Source organism: Onychostruthus taczanowskii, unplaced genomic scaffold (genome assembly GCF_017590055.1).
Source record: "Onychostruthus taczanowskii isolate IOZ18803 unplaced genomic scaffold, ASM1759005v1 scaffold73, whole genome shotgun sequence".
Lineage (NCBI taxonomy): Eukaryota > Metazoa > Chordata > Aves > Passeriformes > Passeridae > Onychostruthus > Onychostruthus taczanowskii.
Genome location: NW_024505118.1, coordinates 3,628,040 through 3,655,371, shown reverse-complemented (window position 1 = coordinate 3,655,371; position 27,332 = coordinate 3,628,040). Strand labels below are relative to the sequence as shown.

The window sequence follows — 27,332 nt, the reverse complement described above, 5'->3', positions numbered from 1 at the left end:
ACTGTAAATGTTGTGACAGCTATGTAGGGGAATGACAGAAATAAGTAATAAGATTTATTTGGGAACTTTGTCTTTCCATCTTACTGCAAACTTCTTTTAATCACTTTTGCTTATAAGATCACCTAACCTAACAGCATAAAACAAGTGGCCCACAGTTTTATAATTTACATACAATTACTTGATTTTTTTTAAATGCCAAACAAACCTTTTGCTAGCAGATACTCTCTTCCAATGTTGATGGGTTTGATATTTGACATCCTCCCAACGCCAGCTTCTTGCAATTGTGATTTTAGAATCATTGAACCACAGAATGTTTTGGGTTGAAAAGGACCTGACCTTAAAGATGTAGTTCCTGCCCCCCTGCCAGGGGTGAAAACACCTTCCACTAAACTAGGTTGTCATAAATATTTATAAATACAAATATATCTATATCTATATTTTAAATTGTTTCACTGTAGGTATTTTGCTGTCTTGAAGCTTAAAGATGAGACTTTGAAAATATTATTGAATTATTTATATTACAAAAGGTGCAGAAGTAGACTGGGTTTGTGGTCTTTCCATTAGCTGCTGTTCTGCTGCCACATTGAAAATCTGTATAGAGCTCCATTGCCTCCTAACAGAGCACTTCTGCTACATGGGAGCTTTATTTCCTCACATATATCAATGTATTTTTCAGTAGTAAAGATAATTGAAATGCAAGATTATTTTAGAAATTTTAATATTTTTCTTTCTCATTGCACTGGTGAATCTTAAACCCTTTACTCTTTCACAGGTGTATCTACATCAGCAGTTAAAGTTGCCTCTACCAGACTACCTTCCCCAAAAGGTTTGGTTGGGAATCCAACTCAGATCTTAGCACAGTTTCCCAAACAGCATCAGCAGTCTCCCAAACAGCAGCTGCACCAAGTCCAACAGGCCCAACAGCAGCAGCAACCGCAGCAGCAGCAGCTGGTGCCGTGTTCTGTAGCCCAGCAGCAGCCACAGCAATCTCAGCTGCCAGCTGGCATCAAGCCCACCATTCAGATCAAACAGGAATCAGGTAGTTGGAGTTGATCTTGGGTCACATTGATGAGGTCTTGCTGCAACTCAGGAAAGTAGGGCAGAATTCTGCCCCAAAACGTTTATGGGGGAGTGGTCATGAAGGCACGATTTCTTGAGTACAGGATTTGGCTTCAGACATGAATATAAGTAGGTAGTGAAGGATGTTTTAATGTTTTCAAGTAAGAGTAATTAAAGAATTTGGTTCTTTCACTCTTCTTGTTTGGTTCAGGTATTACAGACCATGCTTTAGGTATATGTGTTTTTATCTTAGAGGTTGAGAGGTATGTAAATAACTTCAAAAGTAATGTGATTGGCAACCTGAAACACACCAGTTTTCTGAAGATCCAAGAGTTCAACTATATCACCTGGAAAAAGAAGTTACTCCATGTTTTAATTATTTTCTTTGGTCCAGAAATCAAGACGTACTTTTGAGAGGTACTTGTCAAAACAAATACATTTAGATCTGGAAGTTAGACTGGATTATTTTTGTGATATTGATTCATTCAGCTGACTTTGGGCAAGTCATGTTATCTTTCTTTCTTGGTTTTTCTCTGCTGTAGCACATAGTTTTTTTCTCAGCAAGAAGTAGTAAGAAATAAAGTTTGCAAATTTAACCAGTTCTCAAATAAGTGCTATAAAAGTGCAAAGTATTTTTATGTATATTAATATAAAATCAGTATTTTATTTTAATCCTGTCAGTAAAATTCTTATTTTATATCATACTATTTAGATCAAAGAATTAAAATAGACCATGGAATGAAAAAAAACCCAGCCCTACTCCTGTCCTTTGATAAAATTGCCTACTCCTGTGCTTTGATAAAACTACCTTTTGGGTTATAGGACCGCTGCTTAAGAAAAAGAATAGCTACTAATTAAGACATAAAAAAGGCTTCCAGCCACTGAACAATGTCAATGTGAGCTTCATTTCCTCAACTTCTGCAACGAATGTGGGCTCATTGTGCTTCTTAGTTAAAAGTTTCTTTGGAAATACCATCTGATACCAATTCTTTCTGGAAGATGTGAACCAGTTTTCATGGAAACTTTATTCAGTTTTGTGTTTTGGTTTTGGATGATGCAGAGACTTCAATTTCTCTTTCAGTTTGGAGCTTACTTGCTCTGTACTGCTTTTACAGTCAGTGTAGAGAAAGAAGCCATCTCTGAAGGATGTTCCACATCTCAAGTGAACAAGACTTTTCACCTAGGAATACTTGTGTACAAACATAAGTGCTTCATCTAGATGAGATTCATTCAGGCTGTATGTTCCATGGCATTTGGCCACCACAATGCAATGCATTTACCTCATCATGGAACAGATCATAAGATGCACATCTCCTGGATGTACTTTTGAACAGATGTGAATGCACTGGTTTGCAACTGAGAAGTGAATCTCACAGAGGTACCATGCCCCAACATAAAATTAAGAGAGAGGGAGGAGAATCCTGGAGGTACTAAGGTGCCCTCATCGTTCATTCTTACTGATCTACTCGTAACTTAAGCCAAATTTCTTTGTGGCTTTAAGATAACCAGTAAATCAAGGGGAAAGAGAGCAGTTTACTTAAAGTAACCTTCCCTAGCCAGTGTCACAGTTGCTTCCTTGTAGTCACTAATGCTCCTTGTGCAGAAATGTTTTTTAATTCAGGATGGTAAAGTTTGTCTAGGCTTATGACACATTAGGATTTATAGACTGAATTGATGAAAAATTACTGCTTGTAGATGGTTCGTTGTATATGAACCTATTCAGTCTTGGTTTTAACCTGTTGGCTCCTGGGAAAGTTCTGGTTTTTTGTATCATAGACCAGGAAAAATAAAAAATAACGTCAACAAATCAGTGATGGAATGGACAGTGGAAGTAGGAACTGAAACAGGCACATGAAAGGCAAAGTACATGACTTCTTGGTATTGCAAAACAAACAAAACCCAACCAAAACTAAGAAAAAAAACCCTAAAAAATTAAATAATTTTTTCTATTATCAAGATATATGGGCTCAGAATTGAAGCCTTCTAGGGCTACTTGCCCACTAGGCCTTGGTCTGAGAAAGCATTTCAGAAAGTAACTTATCGTGCCTGTATTTTAACAGTGACCTTTCTCCTTTCCTAGGTGTTAAAATAATCACTCAACAGGTGCAGCCCAGTAAAATCCTTCCCAAACCAGTTACAGCGACCTTGCCCAGCAGTAGCAATTCACCCATTATGGTGGTTAGCAGTAATGGGACTATCATGACAACTAAACTGGTCACTACTCCCACTGGTAAGTTATGGCTCTGAGAAGGGAAGGGAGGGTAAATCCAGACATACAGGTGATCAAGCATGGTTTCCTAGGGTTAAAAAAAAGGCACTTACCTCTTCTGAGCAGTGGGCACAACACCACATTCACAGTCCTGTTCTTATTTATTCCAGATCAGGATTTTTCCACTGAGTGCTCTTTTATTCCACTGTTTGAATTGGTACACAAAAATACCATTGTTCCTTCCCCACCGGGTTTATTTTAAAGGAAGTTTTTATGCAGTCTATACGGATACTTTGCACTTCTGTAGTACCTTATATTGCATGATTTATACTGGTTTAACTCAAGCAGACAGGTCAGCACCATTCCTGTTTTGCATAGATGGACTTTAAAAGACATGTGACTTGCTCATAGTCCTGCAGTGAATTTATAAAAAGACCAGTAAATTAAAATTTAAGCTCCCAGTGTTTTTCTGAGCATCTGGTTGTATTTGTGTTTCTAATAGATAATAATGGAGCCTGTTCTGATTGTAAACTTGCATGAGGAAAACTTAAAAGGTAGCTTTATCCTGGTTTTCAGAAAACTCTTTATTTCCATATTTTTTTTTAGCATGGGCTGGGAGTGTTGGAACCATAAAATCCTTATGATTGGAAAAGCCCTCTAAGATCATCTGGTCTGACCATTAACCCAGCACCAGTATGTTCACCACCAAAAACTTTGTCCCAGGTGCCACATCTACATGGCTTTTGAATGCTTTCAGGGATGTTGATTCCACCACTTCCCTGGGCAACTTGTTCCAATGTCTGACCACCCTTCCCATGAGCAATTCTTTCCATAATATCCTACTTGAATCTCTCCTGGTGCAACTTGAGGCCATCTCCTCATGTCCTTAGCATAAACTAATGATTAAAACTCTGTTTATAACTTTTAAAGTACTCCACACATACATTTTTGAGTGCATTAAAAAAAATAAGTATTTTGCAGTTAATTTAGTTGGTAAAGTCTGTACTGTGCTCTCTTGGATGTGAACACATCTTTCTTGATGAAACAAACTGCATTCCTCTGATATTTAGCAATCAAGGGCACTATCTGCAGCATTACAAGCAAAATGGAATTCCAGTGTTTGTGTAGCTGTTGCTATTTTTGCTTTTGTGGACTCAGTTGTCTTTGCATTCAGAAAAGGACTAGTTCTGAAAACCAGCTTTTATACTATGTTGAGAGGTTTCTTTTGTGCTGCTGTATGCTGAGTCCATAAAATAGCATTATCGTTGTAAATCATATTTTTTTCTAAGGGTGTTACTTAAACTAATCATTGGTGGTTCTCTTTGTAAGCAATCTGTCATATAGGACAAGTGTCATTCTTGAGAGGAAGGGATGAGTTCTGGTAGTGTCATCAGATGCCTGACTCCTGGGCATCTAAGGGAGCAAGAGGCAAAACTACAGGGAGAATCTGCAACTACTGAAAATTACAGTCTTACATGCAAGGACATGAATTAAAATAAGGCAGTCATGGAACATCTGTTAAAATACTCAGAAGACTGTTATATTCAATTTAAATTTAGTATATACTTGAATGTTGCTCTGTGAATTCAAAAATTACTAGAAGAATTTTAAAGGGTGGTAATAGATTGCAGGATGGGATATCTTTGAATAAATCTGACACTTTTCTCCTAAACTAACATATTTTTCCACAAATATTGGTAGAGGATTGTGTTGTAACAGTGAACTTTTTCTCTCTCTTTAAAACAGGAACTCAAGCAACATATACACGGCCAACGGTGAGCCCCTCTCTGGGAGCTCGGATGGCTGGAACTCCAGGGGCTGCTACTTATGTGAAAACTACAAGTGGTAGCATCATTACCGTAGTACCAAAATCACTGGCTACTCTAGGAGGAAAGATCATCAGCAGTAATATTGTTTCTGGTAGGCATATCAGTACTGTTGTTACTGGTAAGACTTTTATTTCAAAAGTAACTTTGGGCTTGCTTTAATTGTGCATGGCTTTTCTGTGGGTTACATGCTCGAATAGTTATTAGAACCTTTATTGGAGAATTCAGAAGGAAAATAGCTGAGCATGAAGAAGAAGATTATAAGTAGAAGTTTGAAGGTAGAGTGTTCTTAAGGATTGTGGTAGTTCTTGTGTTTCAGAAGGAAACAGCAAATGTAAAGGAAAACTGGGAGGAAGGAGAAATGTGGGGTGGGGACTAGTATGTTGTACAGAGGACAGAAAGATCAGAAAACACTGTTGGCCCAAATTCAAAACATTTTATAATCTCAGTGCTGCCCTTCTCTGTTCCACTGCATATCTAAAGAACCAGAATAAAAAAGGACTGTGTGTGTTAAATTCAGCTATGCAGTCTCCACCTTATTTTGATATTTTACCAGTGGCAGCCTGTCTTTCCTTTAGACCATGTTCTGCCTTAAGCTTTCCCTCCCAGCTTTATGCAGACCATGCTGGTTATCTTTGTTAGTCTGCTGATTAGCCATTGGTCTCCTTGCTGGTTATGTGCTGCTACATGTTACCCATGGAAGCTGTGGCTGCCCCAACCCTGGAAGTGTTCAAGGCCAGGTTGGATGGGGCCTGGAGCACTGGTGTAGTGGAAGATGTCCCTGTCCTTGACAGGAGTGGAAGTGGATGACCTTCTAGGCACATTCCAACCCAAAACATTGGGTGGTTCTATCATCTCTGAAGATAGGGTTTCTTTGGGACCAGGACCAAGCACACTAATAGTAGTGACAATTTCTTGTATATGTTTAGGACTTCAGCTTTGTTTAGCAAGGACTCGACATGGCACCAGCCAGCTCCAGTCACTGCAAGGTGCTGCACAGGCTATCCAGTAAACACACGCTTGGGCTGTAATCTGGTAGAACAGTTTTACAGGTTTTGATTTCCACAGAATTATACTTAGTGATGATACAGCATCTTCTTTGGCAACAAGGAACTTTTTTTAGCCTGTTGTGGGTGTTGTGAATTGCTAAGACAATCTCTAAGTCTTGTAATGAATTATACACAAGTGGAAGTATTCTCCTGAGCAGCAGCTTATGTGGGGAAACCTGTGAGTGATCTTGATGAGGATAATAATGATTGTCCTGCAAGAACACAAATTTGGAAATCATGCCTGCTTTTTTCTTTTTGTTTGCTTAATTGTTTTTGCTAAGGGAGCAGTCTTTAGATGCCTCTGAAGTCAGTAGGATTAAATAAATCATAATCTTGTCTCAGCACGTCTTCCCTTTTCCAGAATTGGTAGAATTGTTAATCTGAAATAGGTTGTGAAGAATCTACAGGCATGACTAATGAGTAGAAGGTAGTAAAGGGAATCCTTGGGTTTGCAGCTCTGTTGTGACTGAACGGTGCTTTCCTCTGGAGAAAGGAGAAATTGTTGATAAAAAGCTGTCTGAGTAGCTACTTGCAATGGCAGTTTGATAGCACTGATGGCTGATTCCAGTGTATGTACTTTTGTAGACTGTGGAAGGCTAACCAGAATTGCCTGTCAGTGCAGGTAACTAAAAACCTGATAAAGGGAATGGAACTAATTAAATACTAACATAGGAACAGAAATAGCCAGGTCAGCTCTTCAAAAATCAAGCAAACAAACAAAAACACACAAAAAACCAAAACAAGACAAAAAAACCTCCAAAACAATTAACCAAAAAAGAAAAAAAGCCCCCCCAAAAAAATCACAAAAGAAAAAAGAAACACAAACCAACAAAAAACGCAAAACCAACACACTTCTAAACTTAGCTTTTATGGACTTGTTGTGAAACAATAGTGTATTTTTCTTTTTTCCTTTCAATCCACTACTGATCACTTACATTACAACAGGAAGAGGTGGTGTTTCTCTTGACTGGAGATACATCCTTGGTACATCGATTCTTCTGCAGAGGTCATCTGTAGAAGAGTATTTGTCTGTGCAAATAGGACCTTGAATCAGTATTAATGATGTCCTTATCCCACCCTAAGTCCAGCCTTTGAAAAGTTCTACATGTTTGCCTGAGAAAGCTGTGTTAGTCTGCTCTGTAACTTGTGAGAAGGGGTTGCCTGCCCTAATGTAGAATACATTATGTTCCCCCTGGGCACAGCTGTTTTTACTGTAGGTGAAAGATTTGTTGAATTGGTGTGTAATCTTTCCTTGTTGAGTTGGGTGACATGAATTCGCATTCCAGATGCTGCTGGTTTCTTGATGTGCTTGTGTCAGATTTAAATACAATGGTTCCTCTATAGCTCACCAACTTCTGTGGTGAAAGGAAATATACAAAATGTGGTAAACTGCACTTTTTTTTTTCCCCACAAAAATTTAGGAACTACGACCAAAATCACTACAATTCCAATGACATCAAAACCCAATGTGATTGTTGTGCAAAAAACTACTGGAAAAGGAACGACAATTCAAGGGCTTCCTGGCAAAAATGTTGTCACAACACTGTTGAATGCTGGGGTAAGTAATTGTTTCAAGTCTCAAATTAAGAGCCTGGTGACAAGCTGTGTGGTGGCTGCTGCTTGTCCTCCATTCTGCTAAAGGCTCAATTAAAAGCAAACTGTGCATGAGCTCCTTAACAAATCCAGCATGCCTTGATGTCAGGGATCTTTAAAAACTGACTGTGGTTTGCAGAATATGCTGAAAGCAAACTGGGGATGTTTTCAAAGATAAAGGAAAATATAAACTTTAGAACTTTTTTTAAATGGATAATGATTTTGTATTCCTGGAGCAGTAAAGTAGATGAAAATTTCTAGAAGTTAGCCTGTTTGCTCAGTGAGAACTGGGGTCCTGTATTGATAACATATTGATAATGGTGCATCTCCAGCCATTTTTTGTTTTGGTATAAAGGGCAGAAATAAACTGTCTTCACTGTAGGGGAACCACTTTCAGTTAATGTGGTGTGTAACATTGTGGCATCCTGTGCCCTGGGTACTGCACAGTGGTGAATTATTTTTTGGATAACCTGACGTATACCTAAGAATAAAATCAAGTTTCTGGCATCAACTGAGCTTATCTGTAAGTACTAGTAAATAAAAATTATCAGTGTTCCTAGATAAAACTGTGAGATTTAATGCCTTATTCCCGTAAAATTTAAAAGGCTGCTTGAGTAGCAGAACTGCTGAAAGTTTTTTTTAAAATCTTTTATGATTTTTTTTTTTAAGTTTTGAACTTCCCTAGTTTTAGAATTAAAGTATTTGCAGACAAGTGGAAATATTATGATGTTACACACTAGTAGCTACCAAAATGGGATGGTATTTTTGAAACAAGTATGGTTTGGGGGATTTCCAGCTATTTCATTGATATTGGTAGGAAGTGGCTATTACTGTGTTACTCACTTGGTTTGTTACTGTGCAGAGCTTAAAAAAAAAGCATGCTCAATGTATTTGCTCTTCTTAAGCTTTCAGGAGTCTAGTCATATGTAAACACTATTCTGTAGTTGAATGATTCCTGTGAAACTGCTGTAAATCTGGATTTTTGGATGAAATGAACTTTTAATTGAAAAAAGTACATAATTAATGTCTCGGTCCTGAAGACAAGGCAAAAATCTATATTTAAATTATTTTTTCAGAATCTCAGCTTGGGTTTTGTAGATGTCTTGCCAAAAGTTAGTGTTAACAGAAATTGGTGGTCTTAAAAAACATTTGTGAAGGATTTGAAGAAAGATCCAATTTTAAAAACTTCATGTCTTTTAGTTACTTCTTTTTATTCACCCCTTCTGAGCTGCTTGAAAGATAAGGTAATGGAAAAGTGGATTTTGGTAGCTTTTTCCATTCAAAACTGTAGGTTTTTTCGTTCTTGGTCATCTAATGTATTTTCCATCAAATAAATGTAGTTGTAGCAGCAGATTTATTTCACAGTACACACACTCACATATAACTGTATTTTTGTTTTTTGGAAAATTGGGTCTCACTGAACAATTCCATTAAGTTAATCTGTAAACTTTGACTTCTCTACAGGGGGAGAAAACTATTCAGGCAGTGCCAGCAGGAGCAAAACCTGCTATCATAACTGCCACAAGACCCATCACAAAAATGATTGTTACACAGCCAAAAGGAATAGGGTCCACGGTCCAGCCAGCCACCAAAATCATCCCAACTAAAATTGTTTATGGTCAACAAGGGAAAACACAGGTACAGTGAGGACCCCTTTCTGTCTTGGAATGTACCCCTAAATTTTAATGGGAAATAAATAATTTTTCAATGTGTTTCCTCATTTGTTCCAGGTTTAATATATATCTGTGGGGAATGAGACTTAGTGGAGTAATGAGGTGGCCTCAATCCTGATTTCTCAAGCACAGTATCTGCATTTGTTAGCTTTTTCTGAAGGCCTAGAGCAAGCCAAAAGGATTTACTAAGCCTTTTCTGGAGCTGAAACTGTCTGGCCCTGGCTCCAGATACTTGTTTACATTTTACAGCTGATGGTTAGACCATTAGAAATAAAGATGCAGAATCTGGACATAGGTCATTCATCAAATCTGAGGTGTTATAAAAGTTTATTTTCTGCTTAATACCTGTTCTGGCTGTCCCTGCCACCTTGTGTAGTTGGTGGGGCTATATACAGAGAATCTGGCTTATTTCTGGTTGCTTTCAGTTTCAGCTTTTTCTCTCGCTGCACTTAGTATTTGAAAGAACTAAGTTTTTATGAGATGTAACATTTTGTGTGTTTTGGTTGTTCAAGACTGTATTTATTGTGGAAGTGCTTGTCCTTATCAGTGCAGTGCATGTTCCAGCTCACTTGCATAGCTTTCTCTTATCACACTAGTTTTATCTAGTCCTGAAAAATAACTGTTTAGTGGTTTATTGTGTTAAACACTTCAGATTACTGAGTGAAAAAGTACATTCTTGTGCATTGCCATTTACTTGAACTTTACAGTTTAATAATCAAAGTTGCTGAATTTAGAGGTAGACTTTCTAAGTAAAATATTAATATTATGTAGGTGGTGTACATAGATCTGAGTGGCACCCTGTACTCTGATTGCTCATATCTGTTTTCTTGAGTGTTTTTATTATAAACAAAATTTACCTTTCCAATTAGGTCCTCATAAAACCAAAGCCAGTGGCATTTCAAGCAACAGTTGTGAGTGAACAAACCAGACAGCTGGTGACTGAAACGTTACAGCAGGCTTCAAGGGTAGCAGAGACAGGAAACTCATCTCTCCCAGAAGTGAAAGAAGAACCACAAACCTACACTGACAGTAGTTCTTCTTCTACAGAGTCTTCCCAGAGCTCTCAAGGTCTGTGTTGGTGTCACATAATGTATGAGTGGACTGTCTTCCAAGCATGCCAGCTTGCTCCAGAGAGCTCTGTGTCTCCTTTTTGCACAGGTTTCACCCCATCTGTTTGCAGTGAAGCACTGTTGTTCCCGTACTTTTATATTTTTCTTTCTTTTGAGCTACTTACTGTATGCTTTCATTAATCCTGAAAAGTGATGATAAATGTGTCTTGGTGGGCTCCAATTTGCTGTTACAACCTGTTCCCTCTTCCTGGAGAGTCTGCCAGATGTAGGCAGGGTAGCAAGTTATGGAGGTTATTTCGGCAGGCCGTGCTCTGCCACTGTCTTTCCAGATTGCATCAAAGCATCTCTCTGCTGCTTGTCTGAATGCTGCCATGGGACAGCACAAATCTTGGTCCTGTTATAGATGTGTACATGAATCAGGACATATATCAGACATGCAGTCCTGATGGGAATCGTGCCCTGGCTTCAAGCCATGATATAGATCCAGATCTTTGTGTTTAAGAGGAGCAGTAAATAATATGACATAAACAAAATCCAACCTCTATTCAGGAGTGACCATGATACTTATCCGTACAGCAAATTAAAGCAAGTTCCTCAGTGAAACCTGTGTACTTTTCTATATAATTCTGTAACTATTGGTCTATATGGCCATCTAAGTAAGTTTTTAAAAAGTTCTTAATATTCAACCAACTTACCAAAATTTAGGTGCTGTTAGTTTAGAATGCTGAATACATGCTGACCACCTGAACTGCTAAAACCTTCTGGAAAAAAAGTTCAATCCAAGGCAAATTCAACATACAAAGAAATCTGCTTGATTTTTCAAACAAAATCTTTTACAAAAAACTAAGATACAGAACTTCTGTTTTTTTGCTGGAAACTGTTCATAACATCAACAGTGTTTTACTTCAAGAATCAATTGAAATAGAAACTAAAGTGTTGCAGAATGAGATAAGCAGCCTTGGCAATGTTCAAAACTAAAAAGTAATGAGTAATTTGGTATAATTTTGAATTATCACTCTGGTTTAAAGCAAGAAGTTGGGGATGAGAGCCCTCCAACCGAAATGGTTGTATGATGACTTGAACTGGCACAGGTTGCCCAGAGAAGCTGTGGCTGCCTCATCCCTGGAAGTGTCCAAGGCCAGGTCCGACACAGCTTGGAGTAACCTGGCCTAGTGAAAGGTGTCCCTGCCCTTGGCAGGGGGTTGGAATGAGATGAGCTTTCAAGTTTCTTCCAACCCAAACCATTCCATGATTTTATTATGTGCCTTTGGTTTTTTGCAAACAGATTCTCAGCCTGTAGTCCATGTGATTGCTTCAAGAAGTCAAGATTGGTCAGAACATGAAATTCCTGTGGACACAAACCCTACAATAATTTACCAGGACGTATCCAGCGAATCTCAGTCAGCTACTTCCACAATAAAAGCTTTGCTGGAACTTCAGCAGACAACAGGTCTGAAAACCCGTGAGATTGTTTAGGATAACTTCAGAGGTTATTTTTTGTTTAAGCGGGCTTTTGTAATAAGTTTTGTAGTTGAAAAGCACTTACCTTGAATCAACTTGATTCGTCTTTTTCATCCTGTATCAGTTTGTTTGCATCTACAATGTTCACTATATTTAATTAAACTGGTACATCTATATTGTAGATTTATTTCATTATGAATGTTTATATATCAGAGGTTGATTTTATGCTTTGTCTTTCTTCTAAAGTAGTGAAGGAAAAGTTGGAATCAAAGCCAAGGCAGCCTACCATTGACTTGAGCCAAATGGCTGTTCCAATCCAGATGACTCAAGAAAAGAGGCATTCTCCAGAAAGTCCTTCAATTGCTGTTGTAGAGTCAGAACTAGTGGCTGAATATATCACAACTGGTAAGTGTCTAAGGTTAGTGTGAGGGTGGCTTTGCAGTTGAAGTCTGAGGACTTAATTTTGCAGTTTTCTTACAATAGGTTTTACTTTTGTGTTTTTGCTGTAATTTTCTGTAGAGGAAATGAAGTTTTTCTTCCACTTCTGAGACCCTATGCAGGGGACAGAGATTGCATCTGCCTTGCTGGGCTATAAGGGAAAATGTTTCTAACTGAAACAGAGTGGTTGCTTCAGGATAGTAGATTGAAGAGATGTTCCATTCCCTGGATGTCGAAGACAGACTGTCCCACCACCCTTAAAGGAAAATGTCTAGTAAAAGAAAGTAGAAAACGAAGCTGGAGGAACTCTAGCCTAGTTTTTGTACATACTGAAAGAAGTCAGACATGGAATTTTGTTAAAATCCATTTAGTCCTGAGTAAAGCCAGGTGTGCATTTAGCACGGTAATGTAGCCCCAGTTTCTTCATTTTATAGAAAGCCTTGAACTAATAAATATGCCTTTCTAAAATGTATAAGTTACTCAAATTCATCTCTTTAAATTCTTTACTCCTATTTGGACATCCATTTTGTGTAACTCCTTTCTCTTGTCTCTCTGATGTTCCCTACTACCCCAGAACACTAGGTATGGGCCACTTCCCACAGAGACATGAAAGGATCACATCACCTGTTTTCCATTTTAATTTCTTAAACCCATATTGTTGGTCTCTATATTATTTGGAAAATGAAAGCAAAAACACGTTGAAAGTCTACACTGGAAAAGAGAAATAAAACTTAATTGTATTAAACTGTATTACCACATATCTGTAGCTCCATGATGTGCTAAATGTCTAATCTGATATTTTCATTTTGTTCTGTACCTCCTCCCTTTGCTCCCATTCCTTGAATGACCTGAATTTAAGTTGTGTAAAATTTGGGCTGGGGGGATGTTATTATTTTTCTTTTAAATAGCACTTACTGTATCTGGCTTCAATTTAAAATATTTGAATCGTGCTCCCTTGGATCTCTTTTAGAACAAACTCCAAAGTACAATAAATGGTGTTAAAGTGCTTTTGAATTAGCAGTCAAATATCTTCACTGACACGAGATATTGTGCATTGAGCTTCTCTTCAAGGTTCTAGTTTTTGATGGGTCTTGCTGTGCAAGTCGATGTACAAGAGGGCCTTTTGCAGGGAGGATGGAAAATTACAGTCAGTGTCTTTGTAGACTTCAGTTCTTTTCTGTAGCTTAGAAACCATTCAAAGTACAATGGCTAAAATTTTCCTGGAGATATGGAGATACTATTTTAAATATTAGGATTTCTGTAAACATTGATTTGAAATGTGGGAATCTTCCAGAAAAGTGCAGACTCCTGTGGTTGGCAGCAGCAGGTTCTGCTGCAGCACTAAACTGGTTATTTTGCACTTAGATTTTTGTCCCTTCTCCCAGTTTCTCTGAACATTGCCAAGGAATGCAAGTAACTGAGTTTCTTTTTGGTTTGATTCATGCTTCTCTGAATTTATCAGCAACCCACATAACTATATTTTCTGCTAAAAATTCAGCAGGAAGATAGTAAAGAATCTATAGTCTGTTGTGAAATGTCCTGCATGCGCCTGGACCAAATGATTAGATACTTGGGAGCTGGGATTCAGAGTGTGCTTCCTCATGAGATGAAGGGAGCAATTCACACATCTTAGTGTCACCGTTTTTTGTCTGTCTGCAGACTCAGGAAGACAGCACTGTATTGGGTCACATTCGGAAGAATATCTACACAACCATATAGGTTAGAAACTTTATTTTTCAATTAAGTTTTCAATTGTATAGGAATTGTTGGGAGATATCCAGGATAAATCTGGCACAGCATGCAGGCCAGTATTGATGTAAACTAACTTTCTTGGAGTGAGAAAGTAAAATTACCATATCAATTAAAGATCTGACCTTTCTTTAAAAAAGAAAGAAGACCTCTCAGGAAGGTCACTAGAAACTTTTTAATTTTAAGTTTTGTTACAACTGAATTTAAACTTTGCTTTTTCTCCTTCGGTGATTAAATACTTAGTAACTAAGAAATTAGGTTACACAAATATTTGCATGTTTGTATGGACAGACATAAAGAGATTTGTATTCATATCTTACCAGTGACTGGAATATAGAAACTTTTTTTTTCTTAGTAGCACATTATTTTTCTATCAATCCACTGTTTAATTACAGGACTATCACTATAACTGTAACTCAAGCTAGATCTGTTCTCAAAAGTGACATAGACCCATAACAAGGTCTACATTTTTTGATCTATAATTTCTGATCAGCCTCACTTGCTTTAATAATACTCAAACATTTTCTAATTTGTCTTATTTTGCTAATCTAATCTTGCTAATCTTTCAAATTTAGCTTATGCTCTGAGGAGTATTGTGTGCAGTTTATCAGTGGTAGAAACCTGGTGACCAAGGTTTACTGTTCTTAATTGCAGTCAATTGTGGACATGCTTTTAACAGTGTAAAAACCACATAATAACTTGTGTTCTACAGCAATATTCTAGTGCTGTATGAAGAACCCAGGTGAACATCAAGTATAAACTCTGCTTGCAAAATTGGTGTATTGGGAAAGGGTGGCCAGAGGAGGTTTGGACCACGTGTGGTTACTTAGGAAACAGACAAAAGCAAAACCTCAGAGTTGCTTCTTTAAGAGGTTTTTCAGAATACTTCATTAAGGTTGACACTAGCACACAGTGAAAGACATTTTCCATGCTTAGATCTTTTTCACTCATGTATGCTTTCAGTTGAAGCTTAACTGCAAAACAAACAGTTGAAGTTCCTGCAGTTAGTTCTGGAGAAGTGCCACTGACCTCTTTACTTTCAGTCAGTCATCGGTCCCAGCCCCACCAGTCATCTCAGCCCCAGAGGACTCTGGTGCAGCACGTGGCTCAGTCACAGACAGCAACGCAGACTTCTGTTGTGGTGAAATCTATTCCTGCATCCTCCACTGGCGCCATTACCCATATCATGCAGCAGGTTGGATCCTTTCTTTTCCCAGAAGTCTATAAACAGCAGTAGGTCATTTAAATTACATAGGAGCAGGGCTTATTCTGAATGTATGTATCATGGTGCTGCCACCAAAAATGTTCAGCATACAGGCAAATAAATGATTTTAATATCACTTCAATAGCCAAAGGAGAGGAGGTTTAGATTAAATATTAGAAATAAATTCTTTACTGTAGGGGTAGTGAGGCACTGGTATGGACTGCTTAGGGAGGTTGTGGATGCCACATCCCTGGAAGTGTTCAGGGCCAAGTTGGACAGGACTTGGAGCAACCTGGTCTAGTGGAACGTGTCCCTGCCCATGGCAGGGGGGTTGGACTAGATGGTCATTAAGGTCTTTTCCAAGCCAAACCATTCTGTGACTGTGTTTTGATGGTGAGGGTGGTTGTAGTATTGCAGTGTCCTGACCTCATTAGGTTATATTGGTGGTAGTGTAGGGGGAAGAGGGGTGAAATGGAATCTGGTCAGTACACAGAGCGCACGGTATCTTTTTCATTTGATGTCTTTAGTTTGTGAATAGGAAACCGTCTCTGAATCAAAAACTCAGATCATATTTAGATCAGGACTGTGGGGATTCCAAACTATTCAAACAAGAAGTGCAGCTTGTGGTGAAGTCTTGCTGAAGCCACTTGAATGACTTTGATCAGGACCTGCTCAACTCTGCAGTGCTTTAACTTGTGGGAACTTCAGCTGCAGCCCAGAACAGTACTGCATTAGAGTTACAAACTCATGTCAGGCAGTATGTTTTTACAGGTGTATTAGGCTGTTTGATCTTGCTAACACCATTTTTCAGTGCATGTATACATTTTGGTTTACAAAGCATAGGTTGCTCGTTCCCTCAAGAAGTCAAATGTTTATGTAATGCCCAAGAAAAACTGCAATGCAATTTTGGGAAAGGAAGAAGAAGAGAGGATCTGTGCTATAATAGGACAGCCTGTAGTTAAATGGGGCCCTATAGAAGGAACCCTAGAGAAGATGATTAGGCTTTCTAGAGGCAGAATAAAAAAAATATTGTGCAGAGAGACTCTGGCTTGAATGAGGAGCTCCTGGCTCAGCCACCTGCTACTCTCTACTGCTTCATATCCAACTGCCAGGCAACCTGAGGGGGCTTTGAGCCTCAGTCTGACACAAGTGAGATCTACATAATCCCTTGGAGGGTTAGTTGTGAAGCTCATATTCTCACATAGAGATGTACTACAGTTTAACATCATAATAATAGATCTTGATTGCTTATATATTGTGAAATGCATGAGTATCTTTTTGTACATGCATTGGGTGTCTGGAATGGTAAAAAAAGTTAAAGTAGTCAATTTGAAACATTAAAAAATGTTTCTAGATTGTGTATTCTTATATTTCTCTTTACTAACTTGCTCTAAATTCTTCTTCTTCTTAAGGCCTTAAGCAGTCACACTGCGTTTACCAAACACAGTGAACAACTTGGAACTGAGGAGGGAGAAGTGGAAGAGATGGACACCTTAGATCCTCAGACTGGCCTGTTTTACAGATCTGCCCTGACGCAATCGCAGGCACAAAAGCAGCAGAAACTGAGTCAGCCGCAGCTGGAACAGACTCAACTGCAAGTGAAAACTCTGCAGTGTTTCCAGACTAAGCAGAAGCAGACAATCCACCTGCAGGCTGATCAAATCCAGCACAAACTCCCACAAATGCCCCAACTTTCCATAAGGCATCAAAAGCTAACCCCCCTGCAGCAAGAGCAAGCACAGACCAAACCAGATGCACAGCACCCCCCACATCATATGATGGCCAAAGAAAGGCAACTCCCTACCTTAGTGGCACAGCCACAGCAAACTGTAGTACAGGTGCTTGCAGTAAAAACCACGCAGCAGCTGCCCAAACTGCAACAGGCACCAACGACACAAAAAATCTACGTGCAACCCCAGCCCCCCCAGAGTCAAATGCAGCTACCTGCCTCTTCAGAGAAACAGCCAGCAAGCCAGGTAACGGAATATTGATAGCATGCAAAATACACGTCGCTGTTCAAGGAAAAAAAATAAAACACCGACCCTGTCGCTGTAGCAGTGTTTTGTCCTGGCAAGAGAGAATCCCTCATTCTGCTGGTAGTAATTACCCCAGCAGAAGGTTGACACTAGGAGAGAGAAGCACATGTTATAGGGGAAAATCCATAGAGCTCACAAACATGTTTTGTTGGACAGTTTTTATAATTTCAGCCACCATTGGTGCATGGAATTTGTCCCTAGTTATTTTCTTTTAATTTTTAGACAATGACACGTGTAATTTCCATTCCCGTAGCACTTTTTATTTCTGTAGAAATAAATATGAATACACTGCAGTCTCCTAAGGCTCTCCATTGTTCCTCTTCCTTTGTAGTTTACATCTTCCTGAAGTTATCTGGCTTTCATGTACAGGAGTATTTTGATTTTCCTTGGGAGGGAAAAAGGCAGAGACTGAGGAACATGGGAAAAAAATGTATTTTAACTAACTCCAGAAAAGTACAATTTTTTTGGCCCTTTCAGGAATAGATGTGAAAACTAGCAAACATACCAGAGGGCTGTAAATCCCAAAGGAAAATTACGCTGCTGTGGTATTATACTGCTACAATCCTTATCTAGCAGCCTAAAAAGCTGCTTTTCCCCAGGCTTCAATTAACTGTTGCCCTATCATTGCTAATTCCTTTGTTAAAACACTGAGTTTCAATTGTCTTCCTAATAGCAAGTATGTTTGTGCCATTTTGTCCTTGGAAATATTGATGAGGATTTCAATAAAAAATATATTAACTGTAATATGCACAACAAAAATTTGATTTTCAGGTGCAACATCTAACTGTAATGCAAGGATCCACTGTTACAGAGATAACTTTTGAGGGGCATGAGCCTCCTTTTGTTTCAAAGGTAGCAGGTGGCAGTTCTGTGCCCAAACTGGCATTGCTGGTTACCAGCCTATTTCCCATGCAGGCACCCACGGAGACATCAGTAGCAGATATATTGAGAGTGTCTATGGTGGAAGCTCAGATTGATGCAAACATAGAGCACACGATAGTGGATCCCCCAAACAAGGCCACGTCCACTAGTAAAGCTGCTAGTGAAGCAGAGTCGTCACCTTGTACCCAGGGCCCGAGGGTGGCTGCAGTAGGGATGACGGCACCTTCCATCCCCCAGCAACAGACACACACAGAATCCAGCTCAAGTCCTCCTGCTGTTGGTCCTACTTTAACAGAGAGGAAACTCGATGCACAAGGAATACCTACAACAAACCAGTTTATACACATTCAGAATATATCACAAAAGAAAGCTGAAGAGAGCTCATCAGAAATTGTTGTCCAGGTAAGAGAAGACTGAGCAAATAAGGCAAAGATTGAGCACAGCAAACACGTGTCTGATACGATGATAGTTACTGAATGATTGAGTACTTGGGGGTTTATTCCCAGGTTTTGGTTCTGTTTCTACTCTTAGCTTGTAATCAATTGCTATATTGAAGTGTAATTCTTCTTCATTTGGCTCAGGTTTCTCTAGTACTGTGTATCATTTACTCTGTCTCCAGTGTCTTCCTTCTCTTAAGAAAACAACCAAACTCATTTTATGAAGTACTTTCATTTGCAACGCTTAAAACTGCTTCAACACTTAATATGGAGTTATGTGCTAGAATCTTTTATATTATCTATTAAAGTTGCTTCTGAGTGTAAAATTAATGACATTGTAGGGTTTGCTTACTGGAAGGGTTCAGCAAATAAGGTCTGAAATCAGAAGAAAACTTTTTAACTTCACTTAGGGTAAGACCACTTCTGAGATAAAATTGCTATTGATCTTTAGCCTAAATGCTTTGAATCATTTCCTAACTGCTATGCTTGATATTTTCATTGATTCTGCTGCCTTAAATATGATGGTTTATGTTGTAATAAGTTGTCAGAATGTCAACTGAGGAGGTATAGAAGTCTTCCAACTGGTATAATGTGAATCTTTGTTGACAATTGAAATTGATTTAATATGTATCATGGTTGTGTTACAGTGAAAATACTTCTGATGTGGGAAACAGTTTGTGTATAGAGATTTCAAATTTTTGTGATACTTAGTGAAGTCTTTACTGGGGCTAACTTCTCTTTCGTAGAAATTACCAGTTCTGTATTCACTTTTAGTCTTCTTTATATAGACAAAGATTTCTGTTTTACTTCAAACCTGTATCTTTTGAGAATTGATGCTATTTATCATTGTGGCATGCTATGAGCTGTTTCAAAAGTCAAATAATGCCCAGAATTTCAGTTGTATCAAGTCAGAGATTTAGCTTTTTAACCTATGAAAGTACAACTAAAAATAACTAACATAATAACCATAATAATCTTAGAAATAAATAGCAATTGTGTTTCCTCAGCCTCTGAGCTGCAGCTCTGAGCAGGGCCACAGCTTGAACTCTGTTGTATACAAAAAACAGAATCCTCCTGGAGTGCTTGGACAATGCACTGCCTGGTGGGATTCTTGGTGTTGTCCTGTGCAAGGCCAGGAGTTGGACTCTATGGTCCTTGTGAGTCATTTTAACTCAGGTTATTCTTTTATCACCACGTCACCATGTCTTGTCTAAAAAAGATCAGGCTGAAGAAAATATTATCTCTGTTTGGGTTTGCAGAATGGTGGATGATGGGCATTTGTTATGCTGTCACAGACCTTTAGGGAAGATCAAAGACCTGCAGAGCAAGATTATTCAAATTTTACCTTTCAAAACCCAATCCAGTGAAAGGCTGCTTTGAAGCCTCAGTTGGGGAAAATTGCCCTTGGAAACCAAATAATCCCTTTTCCACAAATCTGTGCTCGCACAGATGCCTTTACCTTCAATATTGTTCATTGAACTTAAATATTTTCTTTCTTTCAGACTATCCCTCACTATCCCATCCCTTGTCACTCCAGCTCCAATGTGGTGGTGGAACCCAGCGGACTCCTGGAGCTCAACAACTTCACCAGTCAGCGCCTCGATGATGAGGAGACAGCAATGGAGCAAGATGTGGACAGTAGCACTGAGGATGGCACTGAGCCCAGCCCCTCTCAAAGTTCTGTTGAACAATCCTAAGGAATAGAGACACTGGAGTGTACTTTAAAATACCTTGGGATTTTGAGCATCCAAGATGCCCTTCTATTGTGATGTCTTAGAGCACTTTGCCTATTAGAATTGTTCATTGGACTCTTGAAGCCTCAGTAGGTTTTAACAAGACAGTATTGCAAAAGCTGAATCTTAAAAATTGTTTTGGAAAAAAAGAAGATGTAGGTACCAAGATTTAGTAAACCTGTGACAGTGGAATGTACTCCAGTTCAAAAACAAATCTGTAATGAATTCTAGAGCTTGTGCTATTGGAGCCCTTGCCCAGATACTGAAACATCTTTAAGTGAAAAGGGATCATTATTTTGCTGTGTCTTTTTAGCTGTTGAGCAAAACACCATTAAAAAAGAAAACATATAATAAATATTTTTCTTTTCAAATAGCATGTGAGAGAAAAAATGTGTCTGACAGTGCTGGAAAAGCCCCAGGAATATTGGAATTGGTTGGCTTTCTTGCACACCTGCTCACTTAAAAATTTTTTTTCAGAAGCTTAAAATACTTTTTTTAAAATTCTTATTGGTGAATGTTTGGAAATAAGCAAAACTGCTAACTGGTAGCAAAGTGGATTTGCTAGTGGAGTTTTGTTTTCATGCTTTGCAAGAAGTAGGGTCATAGTAGATGAGGCATTTCTTTCTGCCATAAGCATACAAAATGCTCATCTACTCTAGTTAACCTCTGATTATTTATTTAAATACGAAATTTAAAGTGAGACAAGTTGTTGGAAAAAGTTCCTGTGAAACAGGCAGTTGTATTAATTCTAGTACAAACCAGGGAGAAGGAAGTACATTTTGCTACTAATCAGTTTTTCAAAACTGGGGATAAATAGTTCAACATCTTTCCAAGTTGAACTTGAGAATTTAGAAGGGAGCTAAGACTTCTAAAAATCTATATTTTACTCTTACATGCTGTTTTTAAAATTGACCATTTGGGGAGTTTAAAAGCTTAAATGGGTATACAATGGTGGGTTTCCAAATATAGCCTTATGCCTTGGCTTGTTGAAGCAATACATTGGGGTTTTGTGGTAGTTACATGTCACAGAGGGCGGTTTGGGTTCAGATGGGACAAGAGAACCAGTTTTAATACATTCTGGTAATTGAGACAATACTTTTTTTTTTCCAAAATGTATATAAAACCATGTTTTTAACTGTTTTGTATAGATTTCATTATAAATAACTAAGCATTTTATGACTTTGACATCATTTAATTGTATATAAATGTATAAGCCTAACTGCCCACGTTTTGGTGCTGAAGTACTGTAAGTAGGTTTCATCCAAAGTCTAATACAGTTTTTTGAGTCAGTCTTTTCTTTTTAAACTGTCACTTTACTGTTGATATTGTAGTTAAGGTTAAATTTCAATTGGAGTAACTCAAACTGAAAAATACAAACCCTAAAAACCATTAACTATAACCTGTTCTGAATCCACCTATGTTAGAACTTGCAGTAACCCCTAGAGGGGGCTCTTGGTTTTCTCTAATGTCAGTTGTCTTATAAACTAAGTCACGAGGATCTTCATAAACTTCTTTTTTCCTTCTGTCTTCTTTTTCCATCAACATTAGTTCTAAAATAGTGTAGAGTATAATTGTGGAGAAACGGCCTGGTAAATTTGACGTGCAAATACTGGAATAGTGGGTTATGAAACGAATTATTTTTGTATTACCTTTGTATTGAAAACAGTATTGGTTTGGATTCTGATGTCCTTAGTGCTCAGGATTGAGGAGAATAAGATGTTATAAATGAAACATTCCACATTTCTTTATTTAGTTAAATAATTACCCTGCCAGTATGTCATTTTAGGTAGTTAAGGTTTTGATAGCTATTTGGGAGATTTTACTCTTGTTTTAATGAAACCACAGCAATCAAAAGTGAAGAAGTTATGCTTTAAGTTGTGAAAGTTCCACATTGCTACAGGATGACAAAAAGTGGCTTAATAGTGATGTTATTGGCAGTGGACAGTCTTTGCATAAGTCAGCATAAGGAATGGTCTGTATTTCCATACCCAGTTGTGAAGGGTCCAAAGCAGGTGACACACACAGTTCTTCTGGCTTGTATCAAATTTTCATTGTCACCTGGGCTTTTGCAGTGCTTTGAGTGTCCCTGGTATATGTAGGACTGGAAGGCCATGAGAATATAAGAGAGAGAGAAGACTTTTCTTAAGCACTTATGACTAAGAACATTGCCCTAAGTTACAGTTTCAGTTTTAGGTGAAGGTATATGCTCTCCCCAGCCAAAAATAGATACCAAGAAATAGTGTAAGGTGAATTCAGCACCTAATAGATTCACTATATTGTTGAGTTCTGGTCCAGTTTATTCTCATGTTTTATGTAAGACTTCTGTTTGCCTCTTTAGTGATGACTGGAGCAAAGGTATGGACAATTACAGTGGACTATTTGACAGTTCTTTGAAGACAGCAAATTGTTTAACATCTGAAAGCTTTTCATGTTTCTGTGAGAAGGGATTGATTTAAGGTTGGCAAGTTGAAGCATGTGGTGGGGATGTCTCGAGGTGATGTGAGAAATTTAGAAGAAGGAACTTTGGTAATCAGTGTGTTCATTCTTGACATTCTTCTCTTACGGCTTTCCCAAATTTCAACTTGTTCTTCAGATTCTTTTATTGAATTTGTGTATTTCAGCACTTCATCATATGAATACCTTTACAAATAAGAAATAGACAAGGTGACCTAAAATGTAGGGTAGATACAGTTGGAGTTTTTTGAACATGATTTTTTTTATAATGACACTAAGATAAGGTGCTTGGAGCATTTGGACTTGTCTCCTTCGCATGAACTCCAGGCATCACTGCCTGTTATTTTGTCTTGCCTGGCAGATGTGCAACTTTTTTACTACCAGCCCTTGGGATACTTCATCCCCCTGCAGCCATGTATCCACGTCTCACAGCCCTATAAATATCATCAAACTGCTAAAAATAAAACTTCAGTATGTAAAACAATACTTGCATATCCCCTGTCCCTCATAAGCTGCATCTTCATTCCTGAAGTTAATTTGATGTCCTTTCTTGCAATGGAAGAAGGAGTAGGTGATAATTTTTGCTACTGGGAATTAGCAGGCAATAGGCTTGTATCTCTCTTATCAGAAAACTGGATAAATTGAAGAGCAAGTGAAATGGCACTAATGAGTTGCTTTGAATTGAGCAGTTTAATGGACGTGCTGTGGTGCTGCAGCAACACACATGAATTTTCAAAAAAGGATGCTGAGAAAGTGAACTGAAGTTAGAGGAAGTACTGAAACTAGGGGGAATTTATGTGTCCTTTAAAAATGCAGGGAATCACAGCAGACTGCATGTTTTCTGGAAAGGTTAGACCATTGTGCTGAGTGTATTTTCAGTCTCAATATTTCTCTGACTTACAAAACAAAGCCCTGAGCTTTTGAAATTTCAGAGCAAAATAGAAGAAGGGCCCTTAGGGCCCTTTGAACAGAATAAATTACTCAGTTAATGGGATTTAAAAAAACCAAACCAAAACAAAGCAACAAACAAACAAAACTCCCTATCTAAAACCTAAAAATCAAAAGTTTTGAAATAAGACTATATGCTTTTGTTTCTAATGCAGAAATTGTTTCTGAAGTCTTACGATTTCACAGGTGAAGGTGGTTGTGCATCCCCACAAAGGCCAATGATTTCAGCTTGGCAACATTGAATCCAAAGAAAACTGATCATAATTTAGGATAATGAACTAGAAAAATACTGCTTTGGAGTTTGTATGTATTGGAAAAAAAGTATCTTTAGCACCTGTGTGTCTATGGTTGGCTCTTTTCCTAAGTTTTGATGTAAGCCATGAAGAATGTTTACTAACAGCCTGTGCATGGTTTCCATCCAAACTGTGGAACTGAGTTTTTTCCCCTACTCAAAGTCTGTCCTGAGAATCTTTCAATCTTCTTTTCTTCCAGCAGAAAATAAACACTTACCTTACGATAAATTTAGAGCTTAATATGGCTTATCAAAGAGAAAGTTAGGGGAGAGGTACCTTTAGTACCTCTTAGGTATTTGTGGGTTCCTTTGCAAGAAGAAATTGTTGTTGGGGCATTTCAGTCTGCTATAGAGGCAGAGTATCACCATCAAATTATTTGGATTGGAATGGATCTTAAGACTCATCCAGTTCAACTCTCCAGTCATGGGCAGGGACACCTTCCACTAGGTTGCTTCAAGTCCTGTCCAGCCTGGCCTTGAACGCTTCCAGGGATGGGGCAGCCACTGCTCTGGGCAACCTGTGTCAGGACCTTGACACTCTGACAGGAAAAAAAGCTTTGAAAAAAAAAAATCAGTTGTAAGAACTGAGATTGACAAGGGGTATAGTATTTTTTATCATTTTCAGTCTTTGCACAGATGCTGCAGTTTGAAATCTAGTGGCCTGGTATTTCCAATACTGGCAACTGAGAGTAGGATTAGTATGCTAAGGATTTAAACTGTGAAAAAAAAGAGAACTTGGTGGTACCTTGAGGCATGTAGAGCTATGACTGGCATGCAGAGGTAGTTAATCATCTTGGATTGGTTTGGTGTTTTCACTGAACTTTGGTGAAATGTTGCTGAAGTGTTAAAATAGGAAAATCAGTACCTGGGAACCTGCTAATTAATTCTAGAGAAAAAGGGCCTTCGAATTATTTGGTACAGAAAAGATAAGTTTTCAAGCACTGTGGACTGAAGAGTAATCAAATGGTCTTACACCATTTTTGAAGCCCAGGACTGCCCCCACAGGCATGATGAAACAGGATGATTTATAAGGTCCTTTCTAGCTCAAACCATTCTGTGATTCTGTGATAACTGTTAGAAATGTCCAATACTCCAGACCTGGTCCTACTTAAAACTTCCTATGATTTTAGTTGTTTTGGTTTGGTTTTGTTTGTTTGTGGTTTTTGTTGTTTTGTTGGTTGGTTGGTTTTTTGGTTGGAGTTTTTTAGGTTTCTTGGTGTTTTCATTAGCTTTCCCACTCAGTAAGGTTTTTAGCAGTTTTGAAGTTTTCTGTGATCCTGGTGATCCTGTTTTCTGTAGCCATTATGAAATTAATTTACAAAGCCTACTCTTGCCACCCAGCTGGGAGTGGGTGATCAGGACCAGGGGCTTTTTGGGCTATTAATGAACCCTTCAGAGAGTGGCAGGCATATCAGCCAGTCTCTTATGGACTACATATGGGTTTTAGACTCCATAGAATGGTTTGGCTTGGAAGGAAGGAACCATGATTATCTAATTTTGTCACTTGAATGCCCAAACTACCTAGCATGAATCCTTTTTGATGATACTTTTACTAAAACTTCGATAATTCTTACTTGTAAGAGCCTAATGTATTACTTATTAGAGCAAACACTGTTCAGAAATTGTCTTTTATGGTAAAAAAAAAAATAAATCAGCTTGTCACTTAGCCATTACTTATTAGAGCAAACACTGTTCAGAAATTGTCTTTTATGGTAAAAAAAAAAAATAAATCAGCTTGTCACAGCTCTTAGCCGGAACTTTCCCAGAGAATTACAGATCTCCAGTACTTTGTGACTTCCTTCATGTCAGGCTCTACCAGAAGCCAGCTAAAGGCTCTGGAGGTCTCTTTGCACAGGTTTTTTTACTGTTAAGGATGCTGCCCGAGATCTGCATACAGCAAAGAGTTCTTAACAGTTCTTAGTGCCCACACATCACAGGTTGGCAGGAAGCTCTGGAGATTATCTGGTCCAACCCTCTTGCTCAAAGCAGGGTCAGACTGCTTGGGACCATGTCCTGTGGGGTTTTTGGAAACCTAGAGTGATAGAAACTCAACAACCTTTTCCAGTGACCACCTGTGCATTATTTTTTTTCTTCTTTCCTAGTATGTGCTGTGTTTTCTGGTTTTTCTCTTGGTTTGTTTTGGATGTGACATAAAAATACTATATTGAGAAGAGGTTCACAACAACGTGAGAACAAACTACAGGGAAGAAGCAAAATTTAGTGAGAACAAAGTGTTGTAGCTGCAGTGTTCCCAGAAATAGGGATATTTGTTTTCCTCTCCAGACTACAGCTTGTTCAGTTCTCCCTGCAGCCACTTCAGGACTGCAGAGACACAGGCTACTAACAAAACACTGTCACCAGATGTAATTTTCTAGTATTTCTTAATATTAAAAAGGTGTACAGAGGAAGATTGGAATGCTTGGAAATGTTTTCTAATTGCATCAATCTGCAGGTGGATGCAATAGCTGTAACTGAGCATTGTGCAGCCTTAGTTTTTGCATGAAAATATATAATATAGATCTATAGGTGACCACAACGCAGTTTTAGCTCTTGATTTACACCTTTTTTTCAAATACACCATGTAAATGTGACACATCCAAGCCCAGAATTACTGATTTGAGAACTGGATGGCTGCCTTCCCTGTGAAGCAGGGATTTTGGTCATGGTGGAGCCTTGATAGAGCCATTCTATGAAGATGCACATACTCATTTGGTTGCAGATTGTGTTCCCCTCTGAGTTTGTCCTGAGGCATGCATGAGCTCTCCTGTAATAAATAGAATTGAGGAGACCAAAATCATAATAAAAATCTGCCAAAGCATCTTAACCCAGGAAGATGCTGCAAAGCAGAGCTTGCTAAGTACAGAGAACACAGGATAAGGCTTTACTACTAGTAATTGTTATCAAATGGCTGTATTATAAATAATTGCTATGAAGTTTAACTGATAGTGGGACGTGGACTCAGTGAGCAACTGCCTCGTCTGATCAGCCACTGTGAAGGTAGTGCAGGGCTTGGGGTTGCTTTTAGTTAGGGTTAGCACAGATGCCTTATGGAAAGTTATTGTATGGAAATAAAATAGGAACCTCAGGCTGAAATAAACGAGTTGAGGAACAGGGTTGCAAACTTTAAACTTGAGGGTAAATGTAACCTGGATCCTTTAAATTCTTTCAATCAAGGTACAGATGGCACAAGAACAACTCTGGCCCCAGAGCTTTAGTCCC

At 38.4% G+C, this 27,332-nt stretch overlaps 1 protein-coding gene across 16 annotated transcripts in view; it reads left to right on the top strand.

The window, feature by feature from the left end:
* The window catches only part of EMSY (EMSY transcriptional repressor, BRCA2 interacting), a 46,603-nt gene extending 20,843 nt beyond the window's left edge, over positions 1-25,760 (top strand). For 4 of the 16 annotated variants that reach the window (XM_041422342.1, XM_041422336.1, XM_041422334.1 and 1 more), the window contains 13 exons: positions 773-1,039; positions 3,140-3,289; positions 5,015-5,215; positions 7,565-7,701; positions 9,201-9,374; positions 10,279-10,477; positions 11,765-11,929; positions 12,187-12,345; positions 14,038-14,097; positions 15,171-15,322; positions 16,744-17,307; positions 18,283-18,651; positions 20,189-25,760. In XM_041422342.1, the coding sequence (XP_041278276.1) occupies positions 773-1,039; positions 3,140-3,289; positions 5,015-5,215; positions 7,565-7,701; positions 9,201-9,374; positions 10,279-10,477; positions 11,765-11,929; positions 12,187-12,345; positions 14,038-14,097; positions 15,171-15,322; positions 16,744-17,307; positions 18,283-18,651; positions 20,189-20,383 (2,792 nt within the window). In that variant the 3' untranslated portion in view covers positions 20,384-25,760. The remainder of the gene's footprint in view (positions 1-772; positions 1,040-3,139; positions 3,290-5,014; positions 5,216-7,564; positions 7,702-9,200; positions 9,375-10,278; positions 10,478-11,764; positions 11,930-12,186; positions 12,346-14,037; positions 14,098-15,170; positions 15,323-16,743; positions 17,308-18,282; positions 18,652-20,188) is intronic. The other 12 variants (XM_041422344.1, XM_041422337.1, XM_041422331.1 and 9 more) reach the window with 9 other exon arrangements.
* Positions 25,761-27,332: the final 1,572 nt, after the last annotated feature.